At 37.9% G+C, this 14,531-nt stretch overlaps 2 protein-coding genes across 2 annotated transcripts; both read left to right on the top strand.

Moving 5' to 3' along the window:
- Positions 1-2,217: 2,217 nt before the first annotated feature.
- cryba2b (crystallin, beta A2b) lies at positions 2,218-4,514 on the top strand (the record flags this gene model as incomplete). The annotated part of the gene is made up of 4 exons (XM_080497742.1): positions 2,218-2,375; positions 3,241-3,382; positions 3,935-4,077; positions 4,367-4,514. The coding sequence occupies 4 exons, from the start codon at positions 2,218-2,220 to the stop codon at positions 4,512-4,514; spliced, it is 591 nt and encodes a 196-aa protein (XP_080353868.1).
- Positions 4,515-9,802: 5,288 nt separating this feature from the next.
- On the top strand, positions 9,803-12,503 carry fev (FEV transcription factor, ETS family member; the record flags this gene model as incomplete). The annotated part of the gene is given in 4 exon segments (XM_080498658.1): positions 9,803-9,929; positions 9,932-9,997; positions 10,649-10,720; positions 11,962-12,503. Coding segments are annotated over 4 exon segments (807 nt in total).
- Between the last annotated feature and the right edge of the window lie 2,028 nt (positions 12,504-14,531).

Here is a 14,531-nt window from a genome sequence, read left to right as displayed (position 1 = left end):
ACCATTACATATCAAAATCACAACTCATCACAATTACCCCTACTGTATATGCCCACATAGTATGACCTGACAAAGGGAAAAGTCTGATTGGAATGTTGAATTAATCCTAAAAGCTTCCCTTTTCAAAAAAACAACACAAATTATAACTATTCAGAAACTTTATAAAATATGTTTTGTCTCTTTTGGTATATTAATTGTCAGTCAGCCTTCATTGTTGAATGCCACAAATGAATTAAATCCATCCATCCATCCATCCATCCATCCACCCATCCATTCATCCTGCTGTGGGCAAGGGCAGGGTCCACCCCAGACAGGAGGTCAATCTATTCCCCCCAAAGAAATCTAATTGTATTGCAAATATTATTCACAATTTTCCATTTGTTTTACCTGTGTAAACATATTAATAATTGATTATTCCTCAATTTCAAGTCAGAACTCAAAACACATCTGTTCAAAACAGCTTATTCCATCTGCTGCCAATTGTTCTGTCTTTTGTATTGTTTTTACTGTTTTTAATGTGTACCGTGTTTTTCATGGTGTCCTTGATTGCTGAAAAAAGTGCCGTCAAATAAGACTCATTATTAGAATTTATTATTAGAATTAATGAACTACACAGAAATTCTTATCAGTTGTTATTTGACTTAAAGATCATACCACTTATATTAGGGTTGTGACACTTCAATGCAGACTGTGCATTTATGAGAATTCAAACTTCATATCTCGTAGTTTTTGTGCAGAAAAGTACAGTTGAGATTTCTCTCTCACACCTCATCTAAAAACCCCTCTGCTGCTTTCCACCATCATCAAATTGATTTTCTCCAGATCTACTGTAAAAAAAAAAAAAAAAAAATGAAGATGCCCTCCCGATGAAGCCGACATATTTCCTTGTGTTGTCTAAAAGGGAAGCTCTGGACTCTTTCCTCCACCTCCAGTTAAGGATACAGTTTACCTACAGCAATAATTATGTGTATGTGTGTGCGAGAGAGAAAGAGGGAGAGGGGATCAGCTCCCAGAATGTGTCTTTTATCCTGCAACACCAATCAAACTGTTGTGTCAGTGCGTTACCATTGTATTGTCCTGGGTCAGGTTGCCAGTGGCCGTGGCTGCCATATTGATGACTAAGTCAGTTTGGGGCTCTGAGCACAATGGTGCTCTGGAGCCTCCACAAAGCGCCAGGCTAATGCCCCCCTTTCAGCCGGCCCGCTGAGCTGCTGAGTGTGCAAGGCTGCTGGGCAAATGGGGTGGCTCGGGTCCAGGGGGGCCTGGCCCTATAAAAACGCAGGCAAGGGTCTCTTCCCCGACATTGATTATACTGGATCTGTCCCACCTCAGTACTGTCTGTAAGTATACCAACACACTGCCTCAGTCGGGGGGAGGGAAGCACAGCTCTGTGTACTGGGGTCGACCTTGACTGCCACCGAGATGCTCTTGATGGTGTATGGTTGGTAAATCGGCTGTCTATGGATACTCTGGGATTTGGACTTTATTTGCCAACAGTCAAGAAAAAAAGAGGCCAGCACAATGCTCTGCCTTGGAGAACTTATTTTATATCAATTTGAAGGTAGAAATCTGGCAAGACGATGCCTTATTGGTGTGCTTGTGTTTAAGACGTAAACATTGCACAATCATTTTTCTTAAATCAGTGATTGATATTAATCTATATCAAACATATTGGAATATTGATAAATCAAAATGTTAAAAATGTCATTACGTAGCTCCACAGAGTAAGAAGAGTGTAGATTTTTTTGCCTTTATTTTGGATTTTTGTTGCTGTGTTGTTTATATTATAGTTACAATGTATTTCACAGTGCAGTTTATGGGTTGGCTGGTGGTTTTTGAAGTCAGTGTATGAAAACAGAGACAAATCTGCGGTGGAAATGGGGAAATGACAATTGAGTGGAAGTTTTCATGCTCTATGACTCCTTTAGGTGGTGAACTGACCTTACAATCCCAGTCTCTATAAGAAAATTTTTATTTTTTGGATGAAATACAAACGCGAGTTGTGAAATCATTTAGAGTACCACAAGTAGACTGCCTAATTTTACAAGTCTTGTGAAGGTTTATCCCTATAAAGCTGTCTTTCCTTTTTAAATCCATACCAAGGACACTAAAGGTTTGTTTTGTGCTTGATTTTGATTTTGATTTGATTCCTTGTTGGATGTAAACATCGTTCTCACATTCTTCAGAGAGTAACCCCACAAGGGAGAAGCAGCAGCCATGAACACTCAACAGATGGAGCAGATGGGCCAGTTCAAGATCACAGTCTGGGAGGAGGAGAACTTCCAGGGAAAGCGCTGTGAGTTCATGCTGGAGTGCCAGAACATCATGGAGAGGGGCTTCAACAAGATCCGCTCCATCAAGGTCGAGAATGGACCGTAAGTCAACGCCACTGTGGTTCCTCTGGGTCACCTGCTGCTGTTTTATTCATCAGAAGTTATTCCACTATGATTACCTTCAATTCTCGGACCCATAGATCTTTTCATCTATTTGGATTTTTTTTCTCAGATTGGTCCATCCCCATTGGAATTCTGATATCCTTAGAATAAATCCATTCAATATCAAAAACAGCTGAAATCGATCCAAATTGTATGATGAAGCCTGTTGGTTGGCTGTCGAGTGATATCTCCTGTATTCATTTAATACACTGTTTCCCAAAATGTTAATATAATCTTCTTGAAAAGGTCTGATCAGAGCAAACAAGCCTGACTCCAATCAACCGGTATAAAAGAGAGGATCACAAAAACTATAAATTACAACCTGCAATATTATTACATTGCTAAGTGACATGCATCATTTGCATGTGTGTGTGTGTGTTTCCGTGTGTGTATGATGTGCATGCAGCCAAGTGTGACCCTCTTATGATATGAGTTGGCTGTGTGCAGCTGGCGGCTGTGAGCCAGAATGGCTGACTGACTGGCGATCAGATAAGAAGGCCTGGGCGCAGCAGCCACAGCAGCATTAGTAATAGCAGCGATGGTGGAGGCAGGAGCAGACGTGTTTAATGTTTGCTTTGTACTCACAGTGACAAAAGAAGCTGCAGGCTGGTTTCACTTACAACTATTATTTCAGCATTGGATGCTTCTGTTGAACTGAAATGACAGTTTAAGTGTCAAATGTATCTAGTCTTTAGTTCAACATGTAGGCACATGTGTATATTCATTGCCATTGGATGTGGTTTTGAATGTCTTTCTCTGCACTTTCTGAATTAACAGCATTCCTCCCTCTGTTTGTCTTCCTCAGTTGGGTGGGTTATGAGTACCCCGAGTTCCAGGGCCAGCAGTTTATCCTGGAGAAGGGAGACTATCCTCGCTATGAGGCCTGGAGCGGAAACAGCAGCTATAGAACCGAGCACATGCTTTCCTTCAGACCCATCAAGTGCGCTGTGAGTTCACTCATCATTCATATAACCATTTTATCATTCTCCTGGTTCGGCATTGCTACTTGCTGTTTGGATCCTACCTGTTTTCCACTTTTACCTATGTATGTAATCTGTAAAATTGCCATTGCTACTGATCCTTTTTCCATTGCTATAGAAAATAATTTGGTCATAAACTATTCACGACTCTTTTCAAACTCTGCTAGCTGAACTTAATTTGTACTTAAAGATTTCATTGTTTAAGCTGTGTTTTGTGTCATGTCAGTTTCTGGGACCAAAGAAAACAATCGATTTGACAAGTGTTTTTTGAATTTGAAATTTGGTTTCACCATAATTCTTTTTTCAAAATTACAAGCAAACAATAATGTGGTGAAATTAGTCTCCCTGACTACTAGATTTTTACAACTGTTGCACCCCTCTGTGAAGCTCTCTGACTATATCTTGATTGTGATTCTGTAAATTCATATTAGGTAAAACCATGATTTCGTGCCTTTTGGAAGTCATTTGAATTGCTACACTGACAGCACCATCAAACCATGTGTATATCTTTCTCTGCAGAACCACAGTGACAGCAAGGTGACCCTGTACGAGTGTGAGGACTTCCAGGGCCGTAAGTTTGAGATGTGCGATGACTACCCCTCCCTACAGGCCATGGGCTGGTGCAGCAAGGAGGTGCCCTCAATCAAAGTCAACTCAGGAGCGTAAGTGCTACACCTTCTTCACTGTACTTCTGTCTACAATCCTTATCTTTGGTTGTACTTTTTTCAAAGCTCCAGTCTGTGCTTTTGCTTGTTGAGTCTTTGTAGGGTTATTCAAGTTTGTTTGTTTTTTTCCACCAGTGAGTTTCAGTAAATGTGCTGAAGAATGGCTATATGAAACGGCCAGTAAACAGCCTTTGAAACAGACATGCTGTCCTCAGGACAAATAAGCCGAATCCCTTGATCTGATTTGGACTCATGCCCCCCTCCTCCTCCTTTCTCTTCTCTGCAGCTGGGTGGCCTATCAGTTCCCTGGTTACCGTGGCTACCAGTATATCCTGGAGAGAGACAGACACCAAGGCGAGTACAGAAACTACAACGAGTTCAGCACCCAGGCTCACACCAACCAGGTGCAGTCCATCCGTAGGATCCAGCACTAAGCCTCCATTCTGCCTGCCTGACCTGACCTGAAATGGAAAAAAAAAGCAAATCAAAAAAACTAAACCAAACTCTCCTTCCGATTGCTTCCTTGGCCGAAACCCTGGACAGACCACTGTCACACAACAGTAGATGGGCAAACTCTTTCTCGCACTCTATGGCTCTGCATGTATGGATATCTAAGTACCTTCTACTACCATGCTAAAGCATGTTTTTGAAATAGGAAATAAAGGCTTTTCTTCAAAACTAGAGACTGTTTGTCGGTATTTTTTTTCTTCCATTTTTTACAAGGAGGTCAATCAAGTTATTTTAACAAATATCAAAAGCTTAGAGTTGATGGCTGATGGAAATCAATTTATACTCATGATTTTGATAATGGGTCATACTCCATGTGTACAAACGGTGCAAAATCAGAGCTCCCCGTTGCCGCTCAATACTGCTTTGTATTCATTTACAGAACATATTTAGCTTTTCAGTGAAGATTTGATTCTGTTAGGCTTTTAGGATGTGTAATATTGTTTTTTTGTCAGATTGTATTCTTATTTCAAATAAACCAGAGCACGAGATTGCTTTCGTTTCTATTATTTGTTTTACACCTGTTTCAGCTCCATGTCATCATATGGTCGAAAAAGAGAAGCTGTATAAAAAATCAAGACTGTGATATTTAGCAAGGCCTTTTCAGATTGGTAGATCTGAGAAAAACACATTTTCATCAGTCATCTTCTCTTCTTTGGTTCTTCCATTCAGTGTGCATGACATAGAAATAAATTAAACCCTCTCACCACTCAACAGCAGGTTCTCTTGCTTTTGTTCTTGACTATCAAATATTTTGTTTGGAATGCTTAAAATTTAAATACTGTTTTCATATTTATCTGCTGGATAAGAGAATATTTCCAGTACTCAAAGACAATCACAAGTCTGATTCTGATCTTGAAAGGTCCAATGAAAAACCGCTCTTCCAAACACAGTGCGTATAAGTGGTAAGCTGTACTTTCAAGTCTGCACAGTGGTGCAGTGGTTAGCAATCTCACCTCATAGCAAGAAGCCATGCTTTCAAACACTAGTCAGGCCTTTTAGTGTTGAGAGCCATACATGATTTCTCCTTTTGCTGGTGGGTTTTCTCTGGTTTCTTCCGACAGACCAAAAACATTATTTTACTGTAAGGCTAATAGGTGAATCTTCCATATCATCTCGATGATAAAGTTTTGAAAATGATCATTGTACACATGGAAAGGACAGCACCAATGTAGCTTCTATATAACAACACTCATGGGTGCTGGGTTTTTGTAGTACAACCGTGCATGCAGAGAAAAGCACAGCGTAAACATACATGTTTCTTTATTGTATACACTGTACAAAAGAGAAGTGTTTCCACATGTGATCCAGATGATGGTGGAGTAAATATACACTTTATTGAAGATGTACTGATCATTTCTGAATGTTGAATCTACCTGTTGCAGATCCTGAATGGCTCTTGCAGTATTTGTCTTATTCACGTGTCTCCTTCCAAAGTCACATGACATCAGCCCACAGATATTCATATGTTACCATCTTCTTTGTATTCCAGTTGAATGGAGATTAAACTGGGGCGTCATTATTTATTTGACCCAAAACCTTACGATTACTGTATTTTCATTCAATCACTTGTTATTTTTTATTGACAGATATTGACAATATTTGTATTGCTTTATATGCTGGTCCTATTAAAACTCTGTATATAGTAATCGCTGTGTAAAAACTCCATGAGATCATGACTACAAAAACGAATTTGTGGAATAAACCTTGGATTACTTATAAACGCAGGATTATAGTAACACTGACAGTTGATTTCCCTGCACAGTCATACACGTCAGTACTACAGTACATGTGACAGAAGATTGGCAATTGTTTGTTTATTCTAATATGACCACTGGTGTGTTTATCTTCCAGTCACACACTGGGATCCTGGAGTGTGTTTACCTCCACACACACACTCCTGTTGGTCCAGGACGTAGGATTCCGTGTAACACACCCAAAAGCCTGAACCTGCTCACGGTCCCACACCCAAAAACCAGGATCTTTTAATAAATGTGTAACCATACACACACACCTTTCTCAAACATACATTCCTCTGCAGACTGATTAAAACTGTTGCACTGAAGCAGTGACACTTGAGTAGTGTAGCAAGACACAGGAAGGGGTGCTACACAGAGCGACAAGGTAAGGTAAGTAGTTTGCACTTTGAGAACTTTGGGAAATTAGGTTTATAACATTGATTACTCTATAGATCAGAATATTAGTAGATCTTCATCTGGAAGGACTCTTTATATTATGATTAAAAATTACCACAGTGGATTTTTTTTTAACAGTTTGAAATGACTACAAGTTACGTAAGTTTGTGTGATAAAACAAGCATGGTTTGTGGATAGCTACAACAAGTTTTTTTTAAATATCCCTTTTTAGGATTTTTTATTATAAGACAATTTACATACGTTACTTTTTTTTTTTGTTTGTTTAGTCACTTGCTGGTTTCTGGCTTCACTGGATGAAGGTTTTCCTCTACCACGTCATCAATGGATACAGTCCAGCTTTCGAGGCTTGTTTTAAGTTGCCTGCGACTTTCACATGTACACAGGCAGCTAAAGCAAGCCTGGGACGCCAGAGACAAAGCTACAAGGACACCCCTCAGCTGCGGATGGAGGACAAACCATAATTCTAATCAACAATGAGCATTGCAATGATCACATAGCTCTGATCCTCTCCTGAGAAAGGAAGGAAAAGGCAGGAAGGAAAAGTCATTACAGTATATGTTCAAGTGCACATGTTTTGACAATGTGAATCTAATACGTTATAGAGATTATTAAGGCATGTACAAACTGATTTTGTAGGTTGGTGTGTTTAAAATGACTTTCATGCTCTGCCAGTATGTATGAGTCATTGGAGAAATGTTTAATAATTAGCAGATCATTCATTTTTAGTTAAGCCGACACATAGAACTAAACATTTGTTACATCTTTAAATGGGGAATATTTCACTTGAATGGTACAAAATGGTAGCCAAATGATAGAAATTAATGTGGACATGAGATGTATGAAATTAGTTTTACCATGTGCGTATGCCTGCTCTGAAGTTTTGACAAATATTCTGAATGTTATGAGAAGAAACAAATAAAGTTGCTCACCCTCAGAGATTTGTCAGTGTCATGGTCTTCATGGCATTTCATGAATCAAGCATCTTATTGTCTTTTTTTCTTATTTTGCATTTATTACACTTACTTAGATTTAGACAGAAATATTAAGAATATAGAAAAACATGTGTTGTGAAATATGGAAAAAAATAGGAAATAAACATAGGGTTTGAAGAAAGGACAACATACATGATATCATTTTTTAGGTCCCTGTATGATTATTGTATTGTTTTTATTGGTATTTTTCCTCATATGTTGAACATACCTGACAATAAAAAGACATTCTAATAATACCAATACAACGCATATCCTGAATTGAACCAACAGAATTTATATTTTGTAACTCAAAAATTACTTTGTTTAGTTTATTCAATAGATGTTTCACATCTATTGAATTCCTTGAATGCTAATTAGTAGGTGTGACAAGAAGATTTGAGAAAAAATGCATTTGTTGCTGATATATAACCTCTGGGATAAACCCTGTATGATCTTTGTTTTCGAGGACGTCCCAGTATTATTCAACCAAATGATAGTTGATATTATCATGGTATACAGAGACGCAGCACAAAAGCAACATGTTTTGCAACAACTTGCCACAAATACAAACAATAAAACATGGAATAAAGAGTGAAAGCATTAAATGTTACAGAATTAACTTCATTATATGGTATTGAATATAATTATACCATAGTGTCACTATTCTGCTATCTATAAGAAGAGCTACAATTTGTGTGCATAGGATACATGTTAATGATGATGACAGTATTAGGACTGAATGAAGGGACATAAGATAAACAAACATAGTGTATAATTTATTGACCTTAAAAGAGCTTTATAGCTTCATTCCAGCTTCATGTTGTAGTAAAGCTTTACTGAGTACATTCCATGATATTTTCTATCTGTTTCAAGTTTGTCTCTTGCAGTGACAAACGTGCTCGTCAGACATCCATTAACATATTAGCATCTGGACTGCTGTTGGCAAGCATATCTTTGATTTGGGAAAAGCAGAATATCCAGAATTCCAAATAAATATACAATTTGAGATGAGTGTTCATAGTTCATATCAGGGCTGTTGTCTTAGTTGATCAGAGTTACCCCAGTCCGCAATATACTTTATAAATAAGGGCACGGCCATTTCAATAATTCCTTTTAAAAAACTTAATATGAACAACAACAACATTTCTTTGGAAATTCTGAAATCCCATCTGCAACAGCAGCCTCTGTTTCATCAGAGTCTCATTTCTTTTCTTTATTACTGGAAGTTGTGCCATCTGCTGTTCTATTCTCAGTATTGTGTTCCTTAAAACCCTCTGGTGGAACCCTTTTGGTCATTGGTCCTTATGTTTGACACCGATTTTATGTGTTTAGTTAACTTTGCAGATGAAGCAGCTTTAATCATTCTCCATGTCATTCATCTATTCCCACGGGAATAATGGGGGTGGTGGTGGTGGTATAATCCCACTTTGCAAATAGCACAGTAACAATAAGATATTTGCACTTAAGTATAAATGTAGGGACATGTGACACAATAATTAACACAATAGTGGAAAAGTCCTCAATTTATTTTGGTATAGATCACAACACCACAAATAACTCTGCATGTTTCAAAACCACACTGAAACCTCCCGAGGTCTACCGTCTGTACTGCTGAACCCACCCCCCAAAAAAGAAAAATAAAGCATGATACGTTAGTGTGCATCAGAAGCCTTGGACTTAGCGTTACGACCTCGTTATCCTCAGATGGAGGCCATATAACCTCAAAGCCACACAGAGACGGTCATGGGGGGATGAAATGTTCTTGTTTTCTCGTGCGCAGTGGTGCGTGTTTGTGAAGGTAAATATTCTTTTTCCATCATGAAATAGGCCTTCGCTGTTTGCCGAGAGGTAAAGGGGCGGAAAAGTGAGGAGGATCTGAACTGGTTTCCATGTCAAACACTTCAATTCACCATAGAAACTCAGATCTTAACGCGGAAACTTTATTAAACTGTGATGGCGGATTGATAAGGGCCGAATTTCTATCGGCCTCTTTTTATTGTGGGCACCAGGCGGGCTGACAGAGGTAAATTGCTCTTTTAATTAAAGCAATGCACCAGGGGAAATTGCTGTCTGAATATTGTCTCAGAGATGGGGGCCACTGACAGTTGCCTGGAAACTTCAATCTGTCCACCCGCATTTATTCCAGATCACAGTTATGAGATAAAGTTTAATAAAAATCTTTTCCTCCGCCACCAACGAAATGAAATCCAACCCTTTCTGAACAAGTGAACACAATGAGACAGGACTGCGGAGGAAACCTCATGTTCAACATGTATCTCTCAGGTTCGTCGTTTTGCCCCGTTAAAGAATGATAGAAATAACCCATTATGATCTGATTTTTGAATTTTTCTGCTGGGTGTCGGACTCCTGCGGACGTTGATGCTCCATTTCCAGGGCACAGCATTGTTCAGCCTTTTCAATCTGAAAGCCCGTCTGCTCTTTTGTCGGAAATCGGAAATCCTTTTTCCTGGACGCGTTTCCTGGCTTCTCGCAGGGGGAGACCGCAAAGACGACACGCTTCACGCATTAGACTCCTGCTGGACCTGGATGCAATTAGGATTTTTATCTGTTTCACGTTTGTTTCAGATTTTCGGAGTTTTAAAATTTTTTTCAACTTGAAATGGCGGTTTGATCATCAATAGAGCAACAATTCGAGGCTTTTCCAGCAACTCCTCTTGACTAGATGATGAATTGTAGCTCCGATAAATAGAAATATAAAGAGAGACGCATGCTAAATTATATGTTTTATATATAAACTTCATTGAACAAGTAAAATATTTTCAATTTAGTTTGACCCCAGCAAATCAAGATTATAATGATAATTTGAAAGGCAGCCAATATAAAATAGATAAAAGACATGCAACTGCCCATCTTTCGATATGTATGATGGATTTTTACGCAGGATTGTTAATCATATTTCTGTTTTTATTTCAGATCCAACAGAAAATCTGTTGAAAGACAGCAAAGGAACATCTTGGGGTCCAATAAATACAGGCGTGCAAAAGGGTAAGAGAGAATCTTAATTAATTATATTATTATTACTGGCATTCTAGAAATATTGTGATACATCGCATTTCACAATGTTTAAAATAGAAACAAAACAATTAACAAAACAAAAAACAATATAATATCTGCCGATTTCATGGTAAAGTATTTTCAAAAATGACCATCCAGTGAAGATTTATTCTAAGAAAAACAAAAGTAACGCAAATTTCACAAAAAATAAGGTTCGTGCTATGGCCAATGAGTTGCTATATTATTTGAATTATAATAGGAATAAAGGATTTTAACTTCCGGGTTTCTATTTGAAGATAGTGCTTCTTTAAGGTAATAAAATAACAGTTATTTTTAATGAGATTCAAGATTGAATGACTTTGCTCATCTTCGAACGCAATTATTTTACATCCAGCAGTCATTAACAGAAAATAGAAATAAATTAATGAAAGCAATTAAAATCCGACACATTTAGAGACCAAAACGGATCACTTTTGGAAGGAAAAAATATCTAAAAAGAATTACATTTGCCTGGAAGTGAATATCAACGCGCCACAGGACTTGGTTATAGTATTTAAAAAAGAAAAACCTGCATAATTGTTATCTTATTTCGAACGATATGTTTTCGAAAAATACATCAAAACACACACATAAAAGAAAAAAAATTAGAAAAATGAAAAGAAGAAAATAGCTTCTAAACTATCCAATAATAGATTCAGCTTTGGTTCATTCTGGAAAAATTATCGTGCAAGCTCGTGCAAATGAAAATAAATTATTTACATTATTTACATTTCAATTAAAAGAAACAGCCCAAATTACATTGTAAACATATCACAACTTTGAATTTAACCTCTGAATCAATCGACCTATTTGATTTGATATATATTAAGATAATAATATAATAATGAGCTGGATAACATGAGAGGCTAATTGATGTTATAAAAAAAATGTGCAAGCTTTGAAGCGTGAAAAGGCTACTTATAAATCAATACCATAATGCAGGTTTTAATAAGGTTAACCATCTTTTATTATAATATTTTAATAGAATATATATCAACTTAAGTTACAAGTTCTATTTGATCTAAATGATGAACTTTAAATGACTATGGACATTATTTAGATTATGATTATTCACCCACATATTCTGAGGTTTTCTTATGAGATGTCTGAATTGTCTGCCCTGATTTTGCGCTTTGGGTTGCTCCTTTTGGATTAAAGCGCTAAATGTTGATGTTTTGCGCCTCCACCCGCAGGCAGCGGGCAGATCCAGCTGTGGCAGTTCCTGTTGGAACTCCTGTCCGACAGTACCAACATGTCCTGCATCGCCTGGGAGGGAACCAACGGGGAGTTCAAGCTCATCGACCCGGACGAGGTGGCCCGGCGCTGGGGAGAGCGCAAGAGCAAGCCCAACATGAACTACGATAAGCTGAGCCGGGCGCTGCGTTACTATTACGACAAGAACATCATGACCAAAGTGCACGGGAAGAGGTACGCATACAAGTTCGACTTCCACGGCCTGGCGCAGGTGTGCCAGCCGTCCACCACTGAGCAGGCCATCTACAAGTTCCAGGGGAACTTCTCTCCGATCCCCTTCTCCGGGATCTCCAAACTCAACCTGGTGGCTCCCGGCGTGGGGCCCTCGGGTTTCTCCTACTGGCCCGGTTCCCCCTCCGCGGCGCTGTACCACAGCCACAGTCTGCAGCCGCCGGGGCCGTTTGGCACCGTGTCTCCGTCCCACATCAGCTGCGTCAACAATATCAACAGCCTGAGCAACATCAATAACCACTACAACTGACTCTGAACTCTGCACAAGGAATGACAAAGAGCTCCGAGACATTGATTCTTAATTAGGGTAAAATTATAAAACATACAGAATTTTTTTTTAATCAAATTATAAGAATGATAAAAATTGCAATTACGACGCATACTTAAACTATTAGATTAAAAACAAACAAACCAACAAACAAAAATTCAAAAGAATAATAGGAACAATTCCCGAAAGTTTGAGCATGATATCTAATTTGATATATGATTTGTCCTGCAAGTTTGAACTGTAATTTAAAAAAAAAAAAATTTATGCAATAAAAAGATGAAAAATGTATTTTCATAATTTAGGCCAAATTTAAGGACATTTTAAATGGGTGATTTTAGTCAATCTAGAAAAAGAAAAAGAAAAAAAACCTTATAAAAGGTAAATAAGTGAAAAGCAACAGTTTCTCAATGATACGTTAACACAAGGGGAGCTCGGGAAGTTTCCCGTTTGAAAAAAATCCATTCGGGACGTGTTTACATGAAGACAGACAGTCAGCAATTCTGCCTCCCATAAAAAATCCACTTTCATTGTTTTGAGATGCATTTTCCCCCATTTAGAAGCCAAGATTATATAATTTCCCAGTCATCCATGAACGCAACATAACAGCTGCGGTCTCTGGTCCTGCAGGTACAGCAAATTGGATTTTAGAAAAGTGAGAAGAAAATTATTATTGGACCACCACTACCATCTAGTGGTTTTATTGTGTAACTGCATAATAATTTCATTGCTTTTGATTTGCAGTGAATTTAATAATAATACCAATATTACTACTACTACTACTACTACTACTACTACTACTACTAAAATACTAATATGTACAGTGCAGTCACTTTAAGTCCTGGTTTACTCACATTATCCAGCATATTGCATCATGTACACTGGACATCATACCTGATCCACATGCAATAATCATAGAGAAAAACGTGCAGTGCACAGAGTTGTATTTTGTGTGAAATAGGCTGCATAATAAACTGTGAATTCATCAACCTCTCTGTAAATACTGTAGAGTAGAAGCAGGCAGAATTAGCTGCCATTCAGTGATTTTAAAGTGAAATAGATTGTGTTCATTTACACAGCACCCTACTGTGATTAAACAATTGTACCAATGACAAATGAATCAAGTCAATAAAATCAGGCTGTTTTAGCAGGATATATTTGTTAGTATGTTTGGGTCCTTCTACGTTGTATTTTATTGCCAGTGTTACTGCGGTTCATCACAGTGTTAAAAATATTCATAACACATGGAGCGTCTTCTGGACGTGTGTGCGTGAAGCAACAGACACATTATTGTAACGCATCTTGTTGTCCCTCACAGAACAGGGAAGAGCAATTATCAGTCTGAATGGCACTTTTGAAATCAAATGTAGGGCTTGCTTTGATTAATATATGGGAATGGGTATCATTCCAAGAGACAGAGAGAGAGAGAGAGAGAGAAGAGAGAGAGAGCGGGACTTGGCAAAGGTGAAAGTACATGCTCAACATTAATGGAGTAAAAGCATATTCTTCATTGTTCTATAGTTTTTTAACCACCCTCAACACACACACACACACACACACACGCACACACACACACACACACACACACACACACACACACACACACACACACACACACACACACAATAAAAACTATTGTAATCTGCTTGCTTAATTAAAATTTTCAACTAGTATCATAGTTTTGGTTCAGAGTAAATCTTTTCGGAATTAATGAAATCTATTCTATTCTATTCTATTCTATTCTATTCTATTCTATTCTATTCTATTCTATTCTATTCTATTCTATTCTATTCTATTCTATTCTATTCTATGTAATAAAAAGGAAATAACCTGGTTAGACTTCATGTAAAAAAGTGTGATGTTATACATTGCAAACCTTTTTGTTTGTTTTTAAAGGAGTTTCACTTTTTGAAATAGAAACATGAAGTCTTGTCATTAAAATCTTTGTTGATGTGTATTGATCGCTCCTTAATTTGTCTAATTGTGCATCTTCGGTCTTCTGTGCTCTTTTTC

The sequence above is a fragment of the Blennius ocellaris genome (genome assembly GCF_963422515.1).
Source record: "Blennius ocellaris genome assembly, chromosome: 6".
In the NCBI taxonomy this organism is placed as follows: domain Eukaryota; kingdom Metazoa; phylum Chordata; class Actinopteri; order Blenniiformes; family Blenniidae; genus Blennius; species Blennius ocellaris.
This window is presented reverse-complemented; position numbering and strand designations above follow the sequence as displayed.